General features: G+C 41.1%; 1 protein-coding gene across 1 annotated transcript in view; it reads right to left on the bottom strand.

Annotated features, from left to right (window-relative positions):
- The window catches only part of Kdm7a (lysine demethylase 7A), a 64,675-nt gene extending 40,794 nt beyond the window's left edge, over window positions 1-23,881 (bottom strand). Inside the window, exons 1-2 of the mRNA XM_032906712.1 lie at window positions 23,526-23,881; window positions 290-375 (exon numbers count right to left, since the gene is read on the bottom strand). Coding sequence (XP_032762603.1) covers window positions 290-375; window positions 23,526-23,719 — 280 coding nt within the window. The 5' untranslated portion in view covers window positions 23,720-23,881. The remainder of the gene's footprint in view (window positions 1-289; window positions 376-23,525) is intronic.
- Between the last annotated feature and the right edge of the window lie 366 nt (window positions 23,882-24,247).

Here is a 24,247-nt window from a genome sequence, read left to right as displayed (position 1 = left end):
GCCAAGGCTACACAAAGCAGCTGTCTTGAAAAACACACACACACACACACACACACACACACACACACACACACACACACACACACACACACACACACACACACCACACAAATTTAGGACCAGTGTGGGCTAAAAAACAGATTGCCTCAAATTATTAATTATTTTTTCAGACATAAAAAGGTATTTTTTAAAAAATCTTTCCTAATGTTCTTAGGAGGTATTATAATAAAAGTGCCATCTTACGCATGTTAAGTTTCAAAGGTTTTTCATTTAAGCATTTAGTACTTACTTAAGGAAGAACCATGTAGAACTGCACAGTTGGGGCAGTGATACAAGTCAATATCAACAGCATGATGTTCTTCTACACCAACACAGCTAAGACAAAAACAAAACGTAAATGGAAAAGCTTTGCTTATTACAACTGGACTTGAGCTGAGAAATGTACAATAACTCAAACAGCAAATCTGAAACACAAGAATAAATTTTATTATCTTCTCCCTCCACACACTTGCTAATAATTGTGGGGGGAAACACAACCCAATGTGCAGGAAGCGATTCACTCCCAGGAACAGCAGAGACATCACAAATAGTGCAATTATAAGAATAAAACCTTCAAGCACTATGTAAATGTCATTGTTCAGAAATTACTGCCAATAAGATGAGTCAAATGATAAGTAAGGTAAGTCATAATGAAATTCTGAATTATTTTCATCTTAACAATGAATGTACTATATAATTATTTTGTCTATTGCAGAATTTGCAAGTAGAAATGTATATCCTTAAATGAATGTGTTTGAAGGAAGAAGACTGGCATTACTGACCTAAGCATATACACTTCAAAAACGTTACCAAGAATATCAAAATGAACCCCAAGAACTCACCAAGCTCCATCAAAATTTTGGTTACATTCTACTCAGAACTAGAAAAGGCAATCCGAAAACAATATGAAAACATAAAAACAATCCAAAACAGAAAGGAATAATGCTGTAAATATCCTAATGTCTAATCTCAATGCACACTACAGAGCCAAGTAGCAGAAACAACATGGCATTACCACAAAAACAACTAGTACAAGGAACACTGGACATTCCCATGGAGAACAAAGCTAGAACAAACCCAGCACTTATCCAGCATTGGTTATCCAACATAAAATTCACTTCAAAATGGACTAAAGATCTTATTTATTTTTAAGATTTTAAAATTTGACACTGTTGGAGAAACTATATATACAAAGCACTACAAACAGACACAACCAAGGACTTTTTGAAAAGGCGTCTAATAGCACAGAAAATAATTTCAAGAACTGACAAAAGCTACTGCATGAAACTTAAAAGGAAAAAATCTGGGCTGGAGGGATGTCTCTGCAGTTGAGATCACTGATGCTCTTCCAGAAGACCAGAGTTGGATTTTCCAAAAATAAATACTCTTCTACACATAAATAAATCTTTTTAAAAATTAAATTCTTCTGAAAATGACTAATAAATTTCAATTCAAACCCAATCAAAGAATATGGAACCTGAAACGCATTCTAAACATGATTCTAAAACATATGTAGAAATGAAAAAGGCCGAGAATACACAAGATAGCCAAGTATTCATAGAAGATAAAACAAAGTTCTACTATATCTGAACATTTATTTTAAAGACCATTCAAACTAGATATGTCAGTGTTCCCCAAGTACAGATCCATATCCACAGGGACACTTAGGCATAAGGGAATGTAGAAGGGTCACTGCAGAGCAAACAAACAGGATAGACTTTTTAATGAAAGGTTCTATAATGTCTCATTTATTTGCATGGGAAAAAGAAAAAAAAAATCAGGTATGTTTTTACAATGTAAAAATACACTGTAGTTGCCAGGCATGATAGCACACACCTTTAATCCCAGCACTTAAGAGACAAAGGCAGATGATTTCTGTGACTCTGAAGCCAGCCTGGTTAAGATAGTGATACCCTATCTCAAAGACAGAAAAGAAGAAGTTTAATGAGATGATAAACCTCAGTACAAACATTTTACAGAATAGTACTGCAAGTATGGTTGAGTGGTAGAAAGTTCATCTTAAACAAGCAGCACTTACAAGAGGAGAAACTGGTCATTTAGGCCATATTAAAGTAACTTCAGTTCACTAAATTACAATTTTATGATAAAGGGCAAACATAAGTCAGAATAAAGGACATTCCAAAGAAGATACTCACCAAAGAAATTATACCCAAAATGTAATTATCTCCTCTAAAGTCACTGAGAGGAAAGCTGTGTGGTCAATACGAATATGAACAGCCATTTTAGAGAACAAAACACATGAAGTACACACCTACCTTTATGCTCATAGCCAATCTACTTATGATAGTCTATCAACAATAAAATTACAGTACATTCTCATAATAGAATCCCATGGAGAAGTGAATATTCAATGAAAAACTACATTACTATTCAACGAGCAAATTCTACAAATTAAGAGGCTGGAGAAATGGCTCAGCAGTTAGTGAGAGAACTACAGAGATCCCCAAATTGGTTCATAGCACCCATGTTAGACAGGTCGAAACTTCCTGTAATTCCAGCTTCAGAGAAGCCAAATGTCCTTTTCCATCCTCTATGGGCACTGCATTCAACATGTATAAACCTGTATCAGACACATATAACTTTTTAAAAATTCTACAAATTAATCTATCAAATTTAAAACAAGAAAAACAAAGACATGTCATGGCACACACCTATTAGCACAAAAGTGACTCCCACCATACTTAGGGAAAAAGAGAAGCCAAGGATGTTCCAATTAGTTAAGAATATCTAGGACAGGGTTGGGGATTTAGCTCAGGGGTAGAGCGCTTGCCTAGGAAGCGCAAGGCCCTGGGTTCGGTCCCCAGCTCCAAAAAAAAAAAAAAAAAAAAAGAATATCTAGGACAAACTTGACTATTAATTCTCGAAGACCCATGAGTTCCCTTCTGCAGTTTCTAATTCTCACTACACCTCATCTCATCTATCTGCTTATTAAAATGCCAGTGAGCTAGTGTGATGATGCACCTCTCCAATACTAGCACTAACACAGCTGAAGAAGGACCAGAAGTCCAAGGTCATCGTCAATATACAGTGAGTTCAAGGCCAACCTGGGTTACGCTGAAACACTCAAAGAACAAAATAATATAATGTGTATTAAAACATAAAATATAAGATATGCCAGTGATGTCTTCTAGTTTTCAGCCAATTCTCATCAACTATCCGAACATACCTAAACACTTAGCAAATTTGGTAATTCAAAAATAGTCAATTTGGAGGCTGGAGAGACAGCTGGGTTAAAAGCATTTGCTGCTCTTACAGAGGATCCAGGTTAGGCCCCCCAGTACCCATATGGAGGCTTACACTTGTCTCTAACTCCACTTCTAGGGAATCTGACACCAGATTCTCTGTGGGCACTGCATAATGTCTATAATACATTTATATTAAAAACTAATACATCTAAAATAAATATTTTTAAAATGGTAAATTTAGAGGCTGGAGAGATTGTTCAGCAGTTAAGAGCACTGACTGCTCTTCCAGAGGTCCTGAGTTCAATTCTCAGCAATCACATGGTGTCTCACAACCATCTGTAATAGATCCAATGCCCTCTTCTGGTGTGTCTGAAGAGAGGTACAATGTACTCATACATAGAAAAAAAATAGTAAATTTAGTAAGTAAATAAACCTGAAGAGGCCCATTTATGAGTCAAAATAAAATTTTAAATAAATTTAACATTAAAATAGAATGTTTCTTAACCAACACACTTCAGTTCTATCAAGCCTATCCACTCCACCCTCCTTACTGCTCATTGAAAGAACCTATAATCTCTCTAACAAAGGTAGCAGGACTCATGAGATGCACAACTTGAAATACAACATTTTATAACTTTTTAAGTCTGGCACAAAACCTTTAGTCTCATCTCCATTTATTTCTCTTTTTAAATTTTCCTTCCTATACAAGCTGTCACAATTTTCCTAACAGCAGAAAATTCACTGTTACTACACCGCTGTGTGTGTCTACAGGGGTGACAATATGACCTTTGCTGAATAGTTTCCATCAATGAACACTCTCACAGCCATTTAGTGAGTGTGGTGGTGACAACGTTAGCCCTTTCTATTGTTTTATCTTCTGAAATTGTTGCTTAGTTGGCTGGAGGGGGTGGGGGTGGTGGGTAGAGAAATGGACTCTTGAAAACAGAATTGAATTAATGACTAACCAGGATTTACCAGGATCTGCCAAACATTTTTTTCTACCTCTTGGATAATGCACCCATTTATATTCTCTACTCTTGGAGCTGTAAGAGTAGGTGGTCAAATTCTTTTAAGAGCCTATTATAGTGGATTCCATTAAACTTTCTTCAAATCATTTTCCATTTAGCACCAAGTAGCCATACCCTACCTCATCTTCAAAACCCAGAGCAAATTCTTCCTCCTGGATAGCATAATCTTATTTTCTTTCACCGTTTAAATCTAGAATCAGGTTAGGTCTTGGGACAATTATGGACATAACACAAACCAAATTCCGCTGCTTCATAATTTCCCATAATATGAAACACTTTTCCTACATCTAACAGCCGGGTTCATATTCCCAACTGTCCTATGGCTTCCCAACCAGCTAAGAACATCTTCACTAATGAGGATGAAAAACAGAAGACAGTTTAAAAGGAAACAACAAAAAAGTGAGAGAAAAAATGGTAGGTGGTAAAAAGTAAATGAATTGTGATATAAAACACTCTGAAAATATTGCTGACACAATCCTACTGATATTATTCCACAGGGAATGTGTGAAAATAGGATGGTTCAGGTGTTGACGCCTTAGCTGTGTGTGTGTGTTGAGCATGAAGAATTGCCCGTGCTTGTTGTTTTGACTGTCCAAGGGACACTGAGTGAGCACACAGACCAAGCGGTACAACTGCAGTGGGACTTAGGAATAAACTACTTTCTATGGAGGGACTAATATCCATGAGAATGCTCCAGGAGGAAACACTTCCAAAGCACCACAAAGTTCTGCTGTTTTTCACTGCCAGGTAGTCATTCCACGAGCCATTCTACCTCTCAGGCTAACACTCCTCACTACGATTTACCAATCTACACCCCAGCTTCTGCAGCTTCTTGTCAATATGTGTTTGGACACAGTGAATAGGAAAGTAAGTCATTAACAGAGACACAAATATAAGTATCTCTTACAGGTATTACAGTGAAATATACATGGTAAGAAATGTTTTGTAGAGCAGGATTTTGGTATAATTTGCCTCTGCCCTCTGCCTTCTTCTGTCTAACCACTCCACACACATACACACCCCTCCTGTAACCACAGAAAATAAAATAGCAATAGAGCCTGAAAATTGAGAATCCCTGTTTGTAGCTGATTCTATCACATGATGCCTTCTTCATGCTGCTGACTTCATATACTTTAGTATGGTTTGGCTTTAAATTTTTGGTTTTATGTAGCTGAGGCTATGCCCTGAACTCCTGATCCTCCATTTATCAAACTCTACCTAGGATTGTAGGCAGGTGATGCAAGCTCAATTCCCTGTAGTTTTTAGTATTTATTTAAATATGTATTCACTTATTTTAGAGGTATGAGTGTTTTGTCTGCACATGTACTGTGTATCATGTGTATGCAATGCCTAAAGTCCAGAAGAGGGCATCAGGTTCCCTAGGACTAGAATTACAGACAGTTGCGAGTGGTAGGAAAAACCTCGGGTCCTCTGGAAGTGCTCTTAACTGCTGAGATATCTCTCTAGACCTTAATTTTTACTCTTATTCTGTGTGTGGTGTAGGTGCCTGCAGAGACTAGAAGAGGGTACCAAAACCCTGGAGCTGGAGTTACCAGTGGTTATAGTCACCTAACCTAAGTGCTGGAAACCAAACTTGGGTCCTGTGCAAAAATAGCAAGGGCTCTTAACCCCTGAGCCATCTCTCCAGCCCCTCATTATGTATTTAAGACTACTGATTTCTACCTAATCACATCAAGGAAAAAAAATGTAAAACTTTGTATGAATCTAGAAATCCATGAAATGCTTGATGAGAATAGTTCCTTGTAAAATTCAAGATTTAGAAAATGAACATTCAAAAAGAAGTGTTTCTAACCCCTGTAACAATCGGACTGTGACTCCTAATGCCCATAACCCATTAGGATCCCCGGTGGATCTTTTCCAATTGCTACTACGCAGCCTTCCCAAAGAAGGAAGTTACAGGATAGAGTTACAGAGGAGGAGACATGAGAAGATCTTCCTGAAAAGCAACAAATCCAGGTGCAGATAGTCTATTATGTACACACACACACACACACACACACACACACACACACACACACACACACACACACACACACTGCAATAAACTGGTAGCAATTCTGAGGCATCTAGGAAAGAAAACATAATGGATGTAAACTGGAGAAGAGAGCTAACTGCAGCCTTCTGCACAGTCTTCTGCAGCTGAAATCTGCATTGAGAACTGCTTGTTTCAAGAAAGGGGATGGGTGGGAAGATGGCTCAATCTGTGAAGTACTTTTAACATGCAAGCATGAGGACCAAGTCAGACTCCCCTCTCCAGAGCAAGCTAAGCACCATGGTATATACTTCTAATCCCAGTGTGAGGGGTGGAGATAGTAACCCTGGGACTCAGTGGTCACAGTCTCATTGAGTTGGCGAGCTCTGGGTTCAGTGAGCCCTGTCTTAAAAAATAATGTAAAGAATGGCTGAGGATGATACTCAACATCAATCTCAGGCTTCCATACAAATACACATGCATGTGCATGTGCATGTACACACACACACACACACACACACACACACACACACATTCCTAAACCCCACTGTCAATCTACAGGGGAAAGTTAACAGGTAGCCCAATCTTTATTTTTAACAAGTTCCCCAAGTGATTCTTTTGCAGCCAGCTTGGCAGAGAATGGCACTGGGGAACTATTAATCTGAAGCCCTACCAGAGAGGCCAGTACAATGTCGATGCACAACTACTTTCTAGGAAAACTGTTCCTTCCGCGATTAGGCTTTAGGCTCCATACAGCTATTATTCACACACAATTCAGCATCTCCTATTCAGACCAATCTACACAATTCCACCTCAAAGTCCATCCATACAAAATCCTTATCGACTAGCATAAAGCAGGAATGCTAAACAGAACAGGAGATGCTAGTCTGGTCTACTATCCTAGACGTTTAAATGTGCATTGAGCTGGGTGTGGCGGCACATACCTTTGATCTGGGGCTCCCAGAGGCAGAGGCAAACAGACCTCCCAGTCTTGAGATCAGCCTAGTCTGTTTATCAAGTTCCAGGTCAGCCAGAGTTATATAGCCTGTCTCTTAAAAAACAGAAGATACATTTTGCAAATATAAAAAGGGAAGTGAAGTAAAATGAGTATGAAGGGAAACAAACTAAATTTTCTTTCGAGAATTCTTTTCTGAAATATTCATATTTTTGCTGATGATATGGGATCTAACTTTTTTTTGTTTAATTTTTGAGACAGGGTCTCACTGTGTAGCCTGGAGCTTACTATGTAGACCAAGCTGGCCTTCAACCACAGACCTGCCTGCCTCTGGAATTAAAGGTGTGAGCTCCTAATTTTTTTTCAGGTTTGGCTCCAAGTTTAGAAACAAAATGTTCCTACTCACTGCATATTTATGTAAAAATTATTTATTATGTTTCCTTTGGTGTACCTCCAATTGTCAATATATTATCTTGGTTTTCCAAACATTGTTAATAAAAAGAATACTGGTAAATAGATTATAAATAGAAATAGGGTGATTGTTAATATTTTTGGCTTTATTTATTTATTTATTTATTCATTTATTGGTTGTAATGTGAAACAAGGACATACTATATAACCCTGGCTAGCCTGAACTTTGTCTCAAATGCAAAGAGACCCAGCAACCTCTGTCTTACAAGTACTATAATTGAAAGTCGAGTGTCACCAAACCCAGCTTTCCCCCACTGAGACAATGGCTTACACTGCACACCAGGCTGGGCTCAAACTTGTGACAACCCTCCTACTTCAACCTCTTACATGCTGGAGATTACAAGCATGAACTGCCACGTCTGGCTATAAATAGACTTTTTTAAATAAACTACAGCCATTAGAAAAGTTTCAGTCCAATTGCAGCTTCATTTCTAAAGAGTATAGAGTAGTATACTATTGAGTATAGAAAGAATAGCTATATTTTTTTTAGAACTGATACCTTCATAAAGTTTAATATACACAAAGCTGAGAGACAACACCATGAAATAAAAGATAACAAGTAAAAGACTCCTCTAAGGGGGTTGGGGATTTAGCTCAGTGGCAGAGCGCTTGCCTAGCAAGCTCAAGGCCCTGGGTTCGGTCCCCAGGTCCGGAAAAAAAAAAAAAAAAAAGACTCCTCTAAGACAATTTGTGATTCAGTCAGCTACAAAGGATAGGAGTCAACTAAAGAAGATAGTGAGTCTTTATGCTAACCTTTCTGATTTGTAAGTAACAGTCCCGAGGCATGTTTCCTAAAAGAAATGGCTGAGCCAAGCAAAAGCATTCATGGGTGAATTTCTGTTAAGACATCAGCTAAGATAGCATTTACCTTGAATAAGAAAACAATACTTATGGCATGCTTCTCTATTCTGGAAGAAGGATAAATCAGAGTAGGGTTTGGAACATAGAGATCTTGACATAATTCATAATAAATATTCCTACATGAAATTTCACATAGGACCCAGAAAATAAAAGAACTTCAGTAAAAATACAAACAATAAGTGTTCATCAACAGCAAAAAGAGTGGTTGGTACTAACTGTCCAGCGAACATTAGAATGTTCTATTTCAAAACACAAAAGTCAAGGCAAGATATAAAGCATACAATGTGTATGAAAGGAGGATTTTTCTACTTGTTTATATATTGAAGCCGCTCATAGCTTTCTCAAAGTCCACTGGGTAATTGTTAATTTCCACTAGAGGGTCAAATGATCCAGACCTGGCAAATGTAAGAATATGTGCAGTCTATGTTTTGCATGGAGGCTGTGGTGGTTAACCTTCATTGTCTACTTGACAGGATGTGGAATTACCCAGGAGATAGATAGATAGATAGATATATCTATATGTAGATATATATAGATAGATAGATAGATAGATAGATAGATAGATAGATAGATAGATAGATAGATAGATAGATAGATATCCGTGTGTCTCGAGGGAGAATTAACAAAGAGAAAGACCCACTTTCAAAGAGAGTGGCCCCTCTCAATAGGTCCCCTAATCTAAATAAAGAGAGCCAAGGAAAATACAGTGACATTGGCTGTCTTCACTTTTTCCAAGTGCCTATCATCAACTACTGTCATCCTTCACTGTCATCAGACTCTAGCTTCCTTGGTCTTTCACAGTGCTCAAATACTAAACTCTCTAGAAAAGAACTTGTGGGCCTCCAGCATCAGAATGGGTCTGCTGAGACGTTCAGTTTTGTGAACTAAATAACTACTTGGCTCTCTGGGCCTCCAGCATGCAGACAGTAGTTACTGGATTCCCCAGCCCCTATTGTGTTAGTCAATCAAATAAGTCCCCTTTAATAACATATTTACATTCTATTGGTTCTGGTCCCTCTAAAGAACCCTGCCTAATATGGTAGGGCAAGATCATAATAATAACCATGTTGGCCCATGAAGATAGCTCAGGAGTTAAAAGGTGCTTCTTGCACATGCCTGGCAACTCAAATGTGATCTCCAGAACCCATACGTGAAAAGTTAAATTTCAGTAACATGCATTTACAATGCCAGCAACCCTACAGTAAAACGGAAAGTAGAGACAAGAGAATTATCCAAAAGTTCAAGTGTCGGCAAGAAGGAAACCAAGAATCAAATCCCAAAAATTGTCCTCTGACTTCTCACACATGCTGCTAATAATGTGGGCTCTCATGCCCACATAACCACCTAAGCAGAATTATGCAAAGCTATTTTAATACTCAATGGTGGAAATTGCAATTACTCCACGACCTTTATAAATGTATCAAAACATTAAAAATGCATGAGTGCATGCTGCTGCTCCCCAACTCTGGTTCCACTAGTTCTGGAAGCCACTTCTAAGCCTCCCTGCAAGAATGGCACAGTTTAGGTGTTCTCTTTTCTCAAAATAATTTAACTTTAAAAAAAAATGCTCATATTGTTGCTTATATAGAACCACAATAAAACTAATGTATCTTTCATACTAAGAGTTAAAGCACTGCTGTGAGTGTGCCTTCACTAAATGACTCTGGCTTCATCTGTAGTCCTTCCATAGTAAGCAGCATCAAGGTAATTTTTTTGTTGCTGCAGTTAATACCCAATTTCACTTCACTTCCATGGGTATTGCTCCCCTGCCCCCTCCCTTGCCCCCGCCCCACCTTTGCTGTACTATAATCTTCTGAGTGCTTTCTCTATTATCAAAGTTAGCAATCTCTCACTTGTGCTTCTTACTTGGAGACAAGGAGGCAGCATACTGACACTTGCTACCCATGTGAACTGAAGAACAGATAGATGCATGTCTCCTGCTTATGAAGTGACTACAGATGTACACACTACAGAGCTGGCATCGAAGTCTGTACTCCTAGGAAATACATCACGGTGACTGCAATTGGACTCCTAGGGGACCATCCAACAGAAACTGGCACAGTGAGGACTGAGTTCCTGTCCTGGTTTCCTTCAGTGACTATTACAGGATATTTGATCACATTGTGAACCCCAAGATTGTAAACTAGAAAAATTTTGTTGTGGCTCAGCCCTAGCACACACCTTTAACACAAGAGCTTTCTGTAAACAAGAGCTAAATAAAGTCAACAGTAGGTCAGGAAGCAGAGCAAGCAACCAGGTGACAGGGAGTGAACACAAGGAAGTAGAAAGGAGGGACATTGAGTTGAAGGATATTTAAGACTGAGAGGAGGAAAGCCTGCTTTCTTTTCTGGTATGTCGGTTGAGTATGAAGGTCAGCAAGGCGCTTTCTCTGCTCTCTGAGCTAGCAGACTTTCACCCAAGCATCTGCCTCCCCAAGTTGCTTTGGTCGTGGTCTTTCATCACAGTAATAGTAACCCTAATTAGAACAGGGTTGGGGAGGGGGGTTGTTTTTTGCTTGTTTCTTTTTTGCTTGTTGTTTTGAAACAGGGTCAATTTTATCACAAGTTGACCTCAATCTCACTACGGAGCAAAGACTGGCCTTGAATTTCTGATGACTCTGCCTCTCAGAGTACCATGATCATAGGTGTGTACCACCACTCTTGGGTTTTGTGCACAGAAAACTCAAACTCAGGAAATCCACATGCTAGGTAAGCACTCTAGCAACTGAGTTACATAGTCCCTTAAATTCAATTCTTCCAGTAAGATAGCAAGAATGTAACAAAAAAAGTAGAATCTTCATATATACAAACAATAACCAAACAAATAAGAGAAAGCCCCATTTCAAACAGTAGTAAAGAAAATTAAATACTTAGGAATTGGTTGGAGAGATGGCTCAGCGGTTAAGAGCACTGACTGCTCTTCCAGAGGTCCTGAGTTCGATTCCCAGTTCCCAGCAACCACATGGTGGCTCACAACCATCTATCATGGAATCCAATGCCGTCTTCTGGTGTGTCTGAAGTATGTGGGACAATGTGCTCACATACATAAAATAAATAAATAAATAAATCTTTAAAAAATTTAAAAAAATACTTAGGATAATCTTAGCAAATGAAAAAAATCTATACAAGAAAGATCTAACAGACACAAAAGTGTTATGTTATAGTGTTTTACTTAGAGAAAATGACTCAACATTATAAAATATCAGCTTACTGTTAAATTTATAAATTTAATGTAATCTCAATAAAAATAGCAAATAAGGGTTTTGGTCTTTTTTTTTAAATAAAACTAAGTAAGTTATTAGAGTGAAGAGATGGTTTAATGGGAGCACTTACTGCTTTTCCATGCTAAATTCTCAGCCCCCACACTGGACTGCTTACAACTGTCTAAAACTCCAACTCCAGGGGAATCTCACATCCTCTCTTGGCCTCCTCGGGCATACACACACATATAACATACACAGAAACACACATAGATGAATTTTTAAAAAAGTCTTTTTTTTTAAAAAAAAATTAAAATTTAAGTTAGTAAATAGTAACATTCACATAAAAAATCTAAATCTCTAAGAACAGTCAGAAAAACATTGAAGACAATAACTATGAAGACTGGCCTTATTAGACTTAAAAACACTATAAAAGCCCCTGCAATTTAAACAGTGTACTACTGTTACAGAAATAGACAAAGAGACTAGTGGAACAGAATGTATGCAAACAGAATCAACCACACATGGAATTTTCAGCCATGTATGTATGTATGTATGTATGTATGTATGTTTGTTTGTATGCAACAAACCATGCATGCAAGGTTTTAGCATCTTAAAACACTGGGGTCGATACAGACTTTCTAAAAAAGATTTTATCTATTTGTATATTATTTATTTTATGGTATGTGTGAATTTCTGTGTATATGTATGTGTACCACATGCATGCCTGATGTTCATAGGACCAGAAGAAGGCATCAGATCTCCTGTAGTTACAGGCAGTTGTAAGGTGCCACATGGGAGCTGGGAACCAAGCCCTAATCCTCTGAAAGAACAGCAAGTGCTCTTAACCACTTAGCCATCTCTCCAGCCCCAAGATGGATTTCTTAAAGTTTTGTTTTTATTCTTTTTAATAATTATTTGCAGATGTAGATGTGTGCGTGTGACTACAAGTGCCTGTGCAAGCCAGAAGTGTTAAAGTTCCAGAAGCCAAAGTTATGATGGTTGTAAGCCATTTGACATGGAGGCTTGAAATAGAGCTTGGGTCTTTGGGAGCACAAGCAGCTGAACCATCTCCCTAGCCTACCAATATGGAGTTTTACAGTGCCATTTAAGGAAATAATTAAATTATAATTTTATGGGGTTGGGGATTTAGCTCAGTGGTAGAGCACTTGCCTAGCAAGCACAAGGCCCTGGGTTCAGTCCCCAGCTCCAAAAAAAAGAAAAAGAAAAAAAAAATTATAATTTTATACTGCTGATACCAAAGCTGCTTGAGACAGACATTTTAATTAAAAAGGAAAAGAAAGGAAATCTGGATGCTTAAAAAAATAAACTCAAAGTCCAGAGCTAACTAAAAGAAAAGATTAATAAATGTGACTATATAACTTAAAACTTTGTTTCCATGGTTCTAAAATCGCCACAACAAACTGAAGACAGCTGAACAACAAGCTGAACAGTGGAAGAAACTATTCACTACTGCCACAAAAGGCTAGTATCCCTAATATACCAAGAGAGCTTAAACACTTACAGAAGCCAGGCATGGAGGCACAGGCCTGTCCTCTGGTAGAGTCAGAATGACCTCCGTTCAAAATCACTCTGGGCTAAATAGTTTCAAAATAATTTGGGCTACACGGTGAGATCCACACAATGTTGGTGGTAATTCAGACTGGTCTAATTACCAGGAAGAAATATAGTAATGGTAACAAAGCAGTGTATGTGTCATTCTCTGCAGGGAGGGTGATGGCAGTGAGGGCACTGGGACAGAACCCAGGGCCTCCTTAGCCTCTTTGTTTTGGTTTTGTTTGTTGTTTTGAGACAGGATCTAACTCAGTTACCCAGACTAGTCTTGAACTTGCAATCCTTCTGCTTCTGCCAAGTAGACAGGATTATAGCTGTGACTCCATTTACCATTACTGACAATCTAAAGATGGATCTCCAACAATATGAAAATACATATATACACAAGGTAGTTACTGTATATAAATATAAGAGTGCTATTAGTAACTACAAAACACTATAAACTACATCTGAGAAGTAGAATAAGACCCAAAAGATTCACACAAAGGTTATGTGGTTTCAGAGATTTAAAAAATAAGACAAACTTCTTCAAACTGAACGTGGGAAATTATACAGCAAAGTTTGTTTGTTTTGTTTTTTAAAAAAAGGAAAAAAGAAGATGCATAGTATGTATAAGACTCTGGTTTTGATTCCAAGCCTGGGAAAAGTAAAATAATGTGTAAAGGCTTGTATAAAAAGCCTGACCACCTGAGCTCAATCCCTGGACCCCACCTAGTGGGAGAAGAGAACCAATTCCACAAGTCATCAGACCTCCACAGGTACATACACCACAGAACACGCATGCTCACACACATGCACATACACACAAAATAAATAAAAAAACATAATTTAAGAGTTTTTGTTGGTGGTGATTGGTTGGTTTGTTTGGTTGGTTGGATTTAGGGAGGGTTGGTTGGTTGGTTGGTTGGTTGATTGGTTTAGTTTTTCAAGACCTGATTTCACTACGTAGCCCTGGCTGTGCTGGAATTCACTCTGTAGACCAGGCTGGCCTAAACTCATATACATTTCTACCTGCCTCTGCCTCCTGAGTGCTGGGAATAAAGGTGTGTGCCATCATCACCCATATATAATTAAGTTAAAAGAAAACACAAGAGCTAGAGATGCTATTCATTAGTCGACAATGGATTTTGAATTTGTGAAGCCCTGGGTTCAATCCTTAGCACGCACATCTATGCATGCATGCAAGAAAGATAAACCAGGGTTAGGTTAGTGATACAGCTCAGTTAGTAGAATGCTTGCCTAGTATTCACAAAGCCCTGGGTGAAACCCCAACACCACCTAAACCAAGTGTAGTGAAAAATCTCGGCCGGAGGGTCAGACATTCAAGGCCATCAGCTATACAGCAAGTTTGAGACCAATCTAGGACACATGAAACTTTGTCATTAAAAAAGCAAACCTGGGGTTGGAGATGTGGCTCATCCGTTAAGAGCACCTCTTACAGAGGACATGAGTTAAGTTCCCAACACCCATATAGTATCGAGCAACTGTCCATTAACTCCAGTTCAGGGTAGGGGAGACAACATTGTCCCTTCTAGCCTCCAAGGAACCAAACATACAAATACATAAATGAAGGCAAAATACTGTTACATGTGAACTGTTTTGTTTTGTTTTGTTTTTAATCTTTAAATCAAATTTAAAAGTCCTAGGACTGGGGAGGGTGGCATGCACACATGATGGGGTGGGGGAGGGGAAGGGAAGGGGGCAGGGGGGACACTTTCACTATATAGCCTTAGCTGGCATTGAACTCAGAGATCCACCTGCCTCAGGGTCCCAAGTGCTGAGAGCACAGAAATGGATCTCTATTTCAAGGCCAGCCTGGACTACATAGTGAGACCTTCTCAAGGAAAAACAAAAGCCAAAGTGACTTTTAAAAGGGGTGGATAGGAAAGGATTAGAACGAAGAGAGAAATGAGAGACTATAGAAGGGATGGGGAGGCAGTGAGTTTATCTCTCATATAACTGACTTCTTGGGACCATTGAATAATGTTTTACATACCTGAAAAAAATTAAAACAATGCTATACAATAATTTTTACTAAATGTTGTAAAGCTAAAAGCAACTATATAAAAATGTAATCTATCTATCAAATTTGTTTCTCACGAGGGGATAGGTTAGTAATTCTAGGACTCAATTATAAATGTACTAAGATTCAACAAATAAGAATGTTTTAGATAAGAGCTAAGTTTCCCACTACTAGAAAAAAAGAAAAAGAAAAAGTAATAGTGAGAAAGATAAAAACTAAAAGGATCCCTGTGCTGTTAGGTACCACTGTGAAAGCTTATGGTCTGTATTGTATGTGGGACAAGAAGGTCTAAAAATAAAGGTGCATGCCTGTGGATGACACTGTATTTCCTAACTCTGTCCACTGAGAAAGCCCAGACATAACGTCAAGTTTACAGCCAACCAGATCTTGACTTCGAAACACTATTCTCTATTAAATAAAATAAAATATAAATAAATAAATAGATAAATAAATAAACGGACCAGGGCGCTCACAGAAAAATCATAAATTAGCATTAAACCACACTATACTGGATAAGAAACATGAGCTGTCTTGAATGGAAAACTCATGGTTGACTACAGAAATAAAATGCAGTGCCTAAAGAACAAAACACACCCTTATCCCCACTGCTCAGCAAGCAGAGGTAGGTGATCTCTTTCTTGTGAGTTCGAGACCAGCCTGGTCTACAAAGTGAGTCCAGGATAGCCAGGGCAACAAAGAGAGCCCTGTCTTTAAAACAACCACAACAACAACGACAGAGAACAAAAGCCTTAGTACTCAGCAGCTGTAAGAGCAGCACCCACCAGCTGTTCAAAAGTTGTGCAAAGGATCTTGAGTTTCTGTGCCTGGAGCCACTAAAGCTCCTGTCACAGACTGTTACACCTGTTCTGTTCTTATTTCAAGTCCTCCAACTCACTTCAAAAAGAAAAGAACAGAAAACTCAATTAAATATGGAAGAACACTAGTGACAAAAAAAGGTAAACAAGCAGAAATCAACTCCAAACTAATAGTTAAGATTTTAGTACAGCGACAGTCAACAGAAGGTTTAATTAAAAAGCACTGCCTCCCCTAAGAGTAAACTGTCCTATCAAGGAAAGAAGTTGGCCCATACTCAGGAAGCGGAAGCAGGAAGATCATGACAACCACAGCAAGACCTTGTCCTACCCCTACCAAAAAAGAAGTAAAAAATTAAAAAGTAACCCAAAAGTTCAATAATTGACCTCTTGTCTTCTTATAGGAAAATACATGCTCACTTAGGTTTATATTAATACTAAGACATCATTATTAAGGATAGTGTCTACAACTTTTAAAAATTATTCCAGGGGTTGGGGATTTAGCTCAGTGGTAGAGCGCTTGCCTAGCAAGCGCAAGGCCCTGGGTTCGGTCCCCACCTCCGAAAAAAAGAAAAGAAAAAAAAAATTATTCCAATCCCTACTGAGGAAGGGGGCTACAGAGTGGTGTTGGGGTGATCATTTTGTGCATTGTGTAAAGACTGTCTCTGTATTATTCAAAGGTTGCTTTCTGTACCTGCACAGATCATCACCTGCCTCAGTGTTTTGTAAATACACACTTCCCTCCCCTTCTGACTGGTTTAATAAAGAACTGACGGCCAATAGCTGAAACAGGGGAGAAATGGTGGGACTTCCGGGCTCCATGAGAAGACTCAGGCTCAGAAGAATTCGCCAGAATGACAGGTCCCAGAGCTGAGTGAGAGGTAATGGGCTATGTGGCAGACATGGACTAGAATAGTCAGGTTTATTTAAGTTAGACAAGGCTAGTCGGGAGGTTCCCCACTATAGTGCCTAACCTACAATGAACAATAATCTCTTGTGTCATTATTGGGGAGGTCCATCAGTGGAGTGGGAGGTGAGAATCCTTGAATTCAGTGCTTGGTGCTAGGATCACAAGTGTAAGCCACTACACTCGTCCTCACCCTGCAATGTTTGTTTGTTTGATTGTTTGTTTGTTTGTTTGTTTTGGGGTAGGGTTTGTTTGTTTGTTTGTTTGTTTGAGACAGGGTCTCATTATATACTCCCGGCCAGCCTAGAACTTGATATTTAGACCAGGACCTTGAATTCAGAGATCCACTTACCTCTGCCAACTCCTATTTAACAAAAACAAAAAAACAAGGAAAGCTAAATATTCCCCAATAAGAAATCACTTCTAACAAGGATAAAAGCAGTTAAATAAGGAAAGCTGCCAATATTTTATTAATTAAACATTCTGACCCCCCCCAGGCATTTATAATTTTAACATATTTCACTTAAAATTTTTTTTGTTAAGTTTTATTTTTATTTGTAGTGTGTGGGAGGTGCCCAGAGGCCAGAAGAGGGCATCCAATTCCTTGGAGCTATACAGTTATAGAGAGCTCTTAACCACCCAACACTGGTGCTGGGAACCAAATGTGTCTCTCCTGCAAGTGCATGCACAAGGGAGCTATCTGTCCTGCCCCTCAAAATAATCTTTCCTTAAAAGAACCAAGATAGTAAGTTGTGTTCAGGCATCTCTGGAACATCTATTCTGTCTGCACACCTCCAACACAGACAAACCAAGACCCTGTTCCTAGGCTAGCTACAGCCCCAGAGAAGACTTAGGACCACAGAGCTGTGCTAAGATCAAATACTATCTCACCTTCCTGTTCTACATCCTGGGAAGGTTATTTAATTCTATCCCTTGGGTTCCTATTGTAAAATGTGGATGATAATAACAACACTTATCCAAGATGTGAAAACTAAATATGTTAATTAACAGTGCCTAGGACTGGTTAAAGCATTCAGTACAAGTCCTGGATGAATTCCTGGAGCTCTGCATAACAAGTATCTGAGAACTTCCCATTCAACAGTATTACCCAATCAAATTCTTCTATCCCCAAGTACAAATTTCTCCATTCAAACCTCGGGGGGGGATAATATAAGACATTAAAACACTGGGTCTCATGGGAAAAGATTGTATTCCTAGTTACTCGGAGGTCGAGGCAGGAAGACCACAAGTTCAAGGTGTGTCTGGCTACAGAATAAGTTCAGGGCTAGCCCAGGCAACTTAGTGAGACCCTGACTGAAATTAAAAAAATAAAGAGAGCTGGGGATATATATGGCTCAATGGTAGGTAGAAGGCTTGCCTCAAATGGGTAAGGCCTCAGGTTCAATCCCTCTGTGTGTGTGTGTGTGTGTGTGTGTGTGTCTGTCTGTCTGTCTGTCTGTCTGTCTCTCTCATACACACACACACACACACACACACACAAGGATTCAAAGTACTAACTAGCCCTGGCCTACAAAACCAACAGTGGTCTCTTCTACTTCTCTCCAGATGGGTGTTCTGACTCTCCTAGAAGATTTCAAGCATGGCCCGCACTCAGGATATTGGACTTCTTTTTTCTCTGGCCCAGTAACTTGTCAGCATCATGAGCACAAGGATTTCACAAGCTCAGCACAGAGAAGAGGCAATATCAACACCCTGACCTGCCTTTTCCCCAGCTCAATTTTCCTCACATTACTTGTCATATTTGTCTCACTCTTCCCACCTAGAACTTGTTAGTACAGAATGAAGCTTTTGCTGTATTCTGCTACTCTCCTAGCACCAAGAACAGCGCCCAGTGTATTATAAACTAAAGCAAACAACTCAACGATGCAACACAGCAGGCGTTTCCATTCAAGGGAGACGGGAAATTATAAACTCTTGTTTGTCCGCTACCAAAATGGCCAATTCTTAATTTTAAAAAAAAAAAAATGTTTTTTTTTGTTTGTTTGGGGATACAGTTTTACTATGTAGCCTGGCTGGACTGGAACTTACTATGTAGCCCAGGCTAGCCTGCAACTCACAGAGCCCTGCATGCCTGTGTCCCCCAAGTCCTGGGATTAAAAGCAGTATATATTTCCTATCCACCTTCCTGTGAGTTCAGTCCATGCAGCTGAGTCACAGCACATCCTTTCTACTGCTTGCTATTATGCCTACTTTATGAATGTATCAGATTTGTGCAGTCTACTGTCATATCTGAGGACAGTTACAAACCATTTTAGGGTACTTTTTTGGCAAAGATTGTTTTGTTTTAAGACAGTTTCACTAAGTATCCCAGGCTAGCATCAAATTTGTGCTTCCCCACCATCCATCTCCAGAATGCAAGCTAATAGTCATGTGCCATTGTACCTAAATTTTTTTGATAATCTCCACTTATATATAAAATGCCAAAGTTGTTTGTTTGTTAACTTTATATCACCAAAAACATAGGAAACTGAAGGGGCACTGCTGAAGAACAAACAGATTTCCCTTTCAGGGGACAGCCTGGCAAAGACAGGTCACATCAAAAACACCTGCATCTCTAACCAGCAACAGTTTCAAGGAATTTCTTATTACCTGGTATGAGCCAGGTCTTCTAAATATTTCCTTGTAATAACTGATTTGACTTAATCTAAGGAACAAGAGATATCCATAAAATTTTGGTTAAAAGAGTGTAAGTCGGGGTTGGGGATTTAGCTCAGTGGTAGAGCGCTTGCCTAGCAAGTGCAAGGCCCTGAGTTCGGTCCCAAGCTCCGAAAAAAAGAAAAAAAAAAAAAAAAAAAAAGAAAGAAAGAGTATAAGTCATATTACCATTAGTAAACTCAAGAAGCAGTAAAACAAAGTAAGAAATAATAGGAAAATGACTTTCAAATAGTGTACTTTTGTGGAATTAAACACTATACAACCAAAGAACGCCATACAACCAACAAAAACAAATTTCAAATGGGATTTAAAATATGACCAAAAGTATACCCTACTAAAAAAAAAAAAGTGGGGCTGGGGATTTAGCTCAGTGGTAGAGCGTTTACCTAGGAAGCGCAAGGCCCTGGGTTCGGTCCCCAGCTCCGGAAAAAAAAAAAAAAAAAAAAAAAAAAAAAGTAACAACTCAAAAAGCAAATTCCAATTTTTTTCTTTTAAGGATATAAAGAAGTCACACCTCAAATGTTAAATAGTTATTCATGAAAAAATATGGCCTTATATGTTATTTATATTTCTCTTTATTTTTTATAAAATCAAAAGAATGTGATTACAAAGACTAATATAAATGACTAAACAGGACACAGCAAACACTGTCATAGAGTTTAACTAACTTGAACAGTAATGCTGTTGTTCATGGGATGACATCAAAGTCATACAGCCTGGAGCTCAGGGGCGGGCAGCCCCTTCACACCTCACTTCCACCAGAACTGGAGAGGAAAAACTCTGTGCTTAAGATGGAAAGAAGCCCCTAGTAGATAGAATCCTGCCTCACTGAGTGTCTAGTACACAATCACAACCTGTTGGCTTAAGAAAGCTATAGGGTAGAAACTCCTGCTCACTACGAAAGCACCAAAGCTTGAGTCTCCACCTAGCTACACCAAGGAAGGCCCTATCTTTCTTTTTCCTTTTTTTCTTTTTTCCAAAATAAATTAAGACAAGTTTCGAGGTTTCCCATACAGTAGACGTGCCTGGTAAAGATACCTGAATGCAAGCCTAACTGTCTGAGCGCCATCCCCTTGGAGCATGCACACATAAGGACACAATAATAACAGATTTAAAATTAAATTTAAAAAATTATCCATGTGGGGTTGGGGATTTAGCTCAGTGGTAGCTCTTGCCTAGCAAGCACAAGGCCCTGGGATAGGTCCCCAGCTCCGAAAAAAAAGAAAAGAAAAAAAATTATTCATGTAAAGGCTGTTTATCTGCTCTGCTCCTCTGCAGATGGACTACTTTTGGAAACCTGAGGATGGGTATTAAAGGTAGGTATACCTCTCTGTACTTTAGGAACCAATTCTCATATAAATAATGTTTAATAATTAATGCATAAGTAACTTCACTTTTTAGAAAATGACTCATTAGAATAAATACCAATCATAAAAAAGCATATAGGTTCTAAATTATCAATATTTAAAAATTATACTTACTAAGAAGATACCACTTTTTTTTTTTTGCCCCACCCTCCCCAAAGATACCACTTTTATGGGGCCTAGCAATAAAACTAACTTTTCTAACGCCTGATAAATGAACCACTTTAACATCTCAAAAATTAGGGGTCAAAAAGCCCCTGGACTTACCTGAGTCACCTGCACAGATGAAATTCTTCAACTGCTCTTTACAAATTGGTACTTAAATGTGTGACAAAAATAGTCAGGAAACACCTGAGGTTTGTCATGTTCTAGCATTGAGGCACCTAATTTAAGACCAAAAGGTGCAACTGGGCATGGTAGTACATGCTTCTAGTTCCAGCACTTGGGAAGCAGAAGCAAACAAGTCTGAGTTCAATGCCAGCCTGGTCTACAAAACGAGCTTCAGAATAGCTAAGTTTACACAATTTAAAAATCTGTCTTGAAGGAGAAAACAAAAACAAAAATCTCAGATGACAGGGCTTGCAGCTTAATCATGAGCACCTGAGTTTTGACTCACCAGAACCCACGTTACAATAAAAAAAGCTTTAAAAACCTCAAATCTATAGTTTATTAACCTATCTAATCTCTGAATTACACAAAGAGATATATTTTTGTCAACTAGTTCCCTGGAAACTTCAGGCTTTTCAGTAATTACAACTAATTCTTGTTTTATTCTTTTTAGAACTTAATGTTGGATAGTCAATTCTGGTTGCTTGGAATGTTATAGGAGCATAGACTGTAGGCATAAAATTGGAAACGTTTGGTATCTACAAATTTCAGTTTTATGTACAATCAAAATATAGGAAAACATTTTACTAAGTGACTTTTATCAGACTGTTAAAGTTTGCTTTTACAAAAATGAGCATATTACCCTTCTTTTGAAGTGATAAGTTTGTGTGTGCTATCTGTTATCAGAGTCGTATAATTTTAAAACTCTGTAAATTTAACTGCACTTGAATATTAAGTCAAACTCTATGTAGTTAGTTGTCAACACAGAAAGAACCCTGTAATTTCAGTGGTTTTCTCTCCCCAGACCAGTAGAGGGAGACTAAGACATCTGGCCTGGTGCTGCACTGTTTCTGTAAAATTGGGGAGGGGGAGCGGAGGTTGTATTTAAATGTCCTGCTGTCAATCAAAGGATACTTCCTACAACCACAGTCACCATATCAGCTATAACTCCCAAGCGGGCTCTTGTCAAGATACAACATACAACGGTGCCCAGAAAACCTGCCTCACCTAAAGGTGACCGCAGGCTTTGCCACAACACCCAAATAAGGACTTTGGGAGCCCAACCCCAACTAGTTTCTTTGTTTAAATGCCTGCGAATCCCTCCCACGCCGGAGTCAAGAGGCTCTGGCGCCGCCCTTTATTAGCCTCACACTTTGATTACAAAACACACGAGTCGGCGGCCTGGCTGCGGAGGCGGCCCGAGCTCTCCGAAACGTCAAACCTGCGGTGCGGCGGCGGCATCGGAGGGCATCGTTCGCCACCGCACCGCCCCAAAGTTGGATGGCCGCAGCGCCCGGGCCGCCGCTGCGGGCCGTCCGGGTGTCGCCAAAGACGCACTCAGTCTAAAGTTTGAGGCGCTACAGCGACGCCCGGGAGGGTCTGCGGCGACGTCCCCCCGCCCGGACAGCCCGCCCCCGGCCGTAGGGGGTGTGTTGCGGGGTGGGCCAGCGGATAGCTAAACTGTGCCCTGACGGGGCCCCGCACCTCGCGAGCCGCGAGTGCCACATCTGTTGCTCTGTTTACTCCTGCCGTCGTCCCGCCACCCCGTCCCGCCGCGCGAGGAAGTTTGATAAAAGAGAGAAGGGGGCGCGACGGGACCCGCGGCGGGGGCGACCCGCGACGGGACCGAGCGGCGGCCGCCCGGAAGCGCAGCAAGCGCGGCGGCCGGCGAGGGCAAGCACGGGGCGGCGGGAGCCCGGGACACAGCGGCCGGCAGCAGCCAGGGAAGTGGGGGACGGCGGGCAGCGGGCCTGCCTGCGCTCCGCCGCCACCCGAGCTGCGCTGCCCGCCGCGTCCCCTCACCCCGGCTTCCCCTGCCAACTTCTCCGCCGGCCCCTTTGTTCCTGTTTGTTGTGGCGACTCTTCGCCCGGGCCGGCCGAGCCCACCGGCTCCGCTCCGCAGCCTGCCGGGCAATCGGGGGGGGGGGCGCTCTCGCCTCCGCCCGGCCCGGGGGCTCAGTGCCTCAGAGTCGGGACGTGGGGCGCGACGCGGCGGCCCAGCCCGAGGGAGGCGCAGGCGGCAGCGGCAGCGGCGGCGGCTGGTCCGTGGCCGCAGACGACGGCAATGGGACTAAGGGGGTTTATTTACCTGCCGTGGAACCAGTCCTTGCAGACATCGCACTCGATCATGAAGCGGTTCACGTCGTACGGCTGCCGGCATACACAGTACACAGGCGGAGGCGGAGGGGGCGCCGAGGCCCGACCTGGAGCCGACACCGACACCGCTGCCGCGGCGGCTCCAGCTGCTGCTCCCGCGGCCACCGCCGCCGCCGCTCCGGCCATCTTTAAAAAACACACACACGCTCGCTCCTCCGCTTGCCGACTGGAGCGAGCGCAGCCGCCAGCCAGCGCCGCCTCCTGCAGCAGCCGGAGCAGCAGCCCCGGCGGCGGCGGCGGCGGCGGCGGCGGCAGCGGCGGCGGCGCCTTAGTGCGCGCGCGAGCAAGGTCGCGGCTCAGGGGCGGGGGCGGCGCGCGCGATGCGCGAGGCCTGTCTGCTGCTTCCGGCGCTCCGCGGGGCCGTGCCCTCGCGCACGTTCTCAGCCTCGGCGCGCGCTCCCTGCACCTTCCGCGTCGACCTGCGCAGCGACCCGCAGAAGGGCTGGCGGCCCGGGGAGGGGGCGGAGACGCCGCGAGGGCACGCGCCGCAGTGGCTGCGACGGGCGCGCGACTCGGGACGGAGGAGAACGGCGGGAGCGTGCGTGGAGCGGGTTTCGCTGTTCCTGAGTGAAAAGCCCAGGCTGCGGGGAAGCTCCTGCCGTGTGAAAGGTGGACGCTGTGGCTGTGTTCTGAAGCAGAGAAGCTAGGAGGTTT

The sequence above is a fragment of the Rattus rattus genome, chromosome 6, assembly GCF_011064425.1.
Source record: "Rattus rattus isolate New Zealand chromosome 6, Rrattus_CSIRO_v1, whole genome shotgun sequence".
Classification (NCBI taxonomy): Eukaryota; Metazoa; Chordata; class Mammalia; order Rodentia; family Muridae; genus Rattus; species Rattus rattus.
The sequence above is the reverse complement of the archived record's forward strand: the minus strand, read 5'-3'. Positions and strand labels throughout refer to the sequence as shown.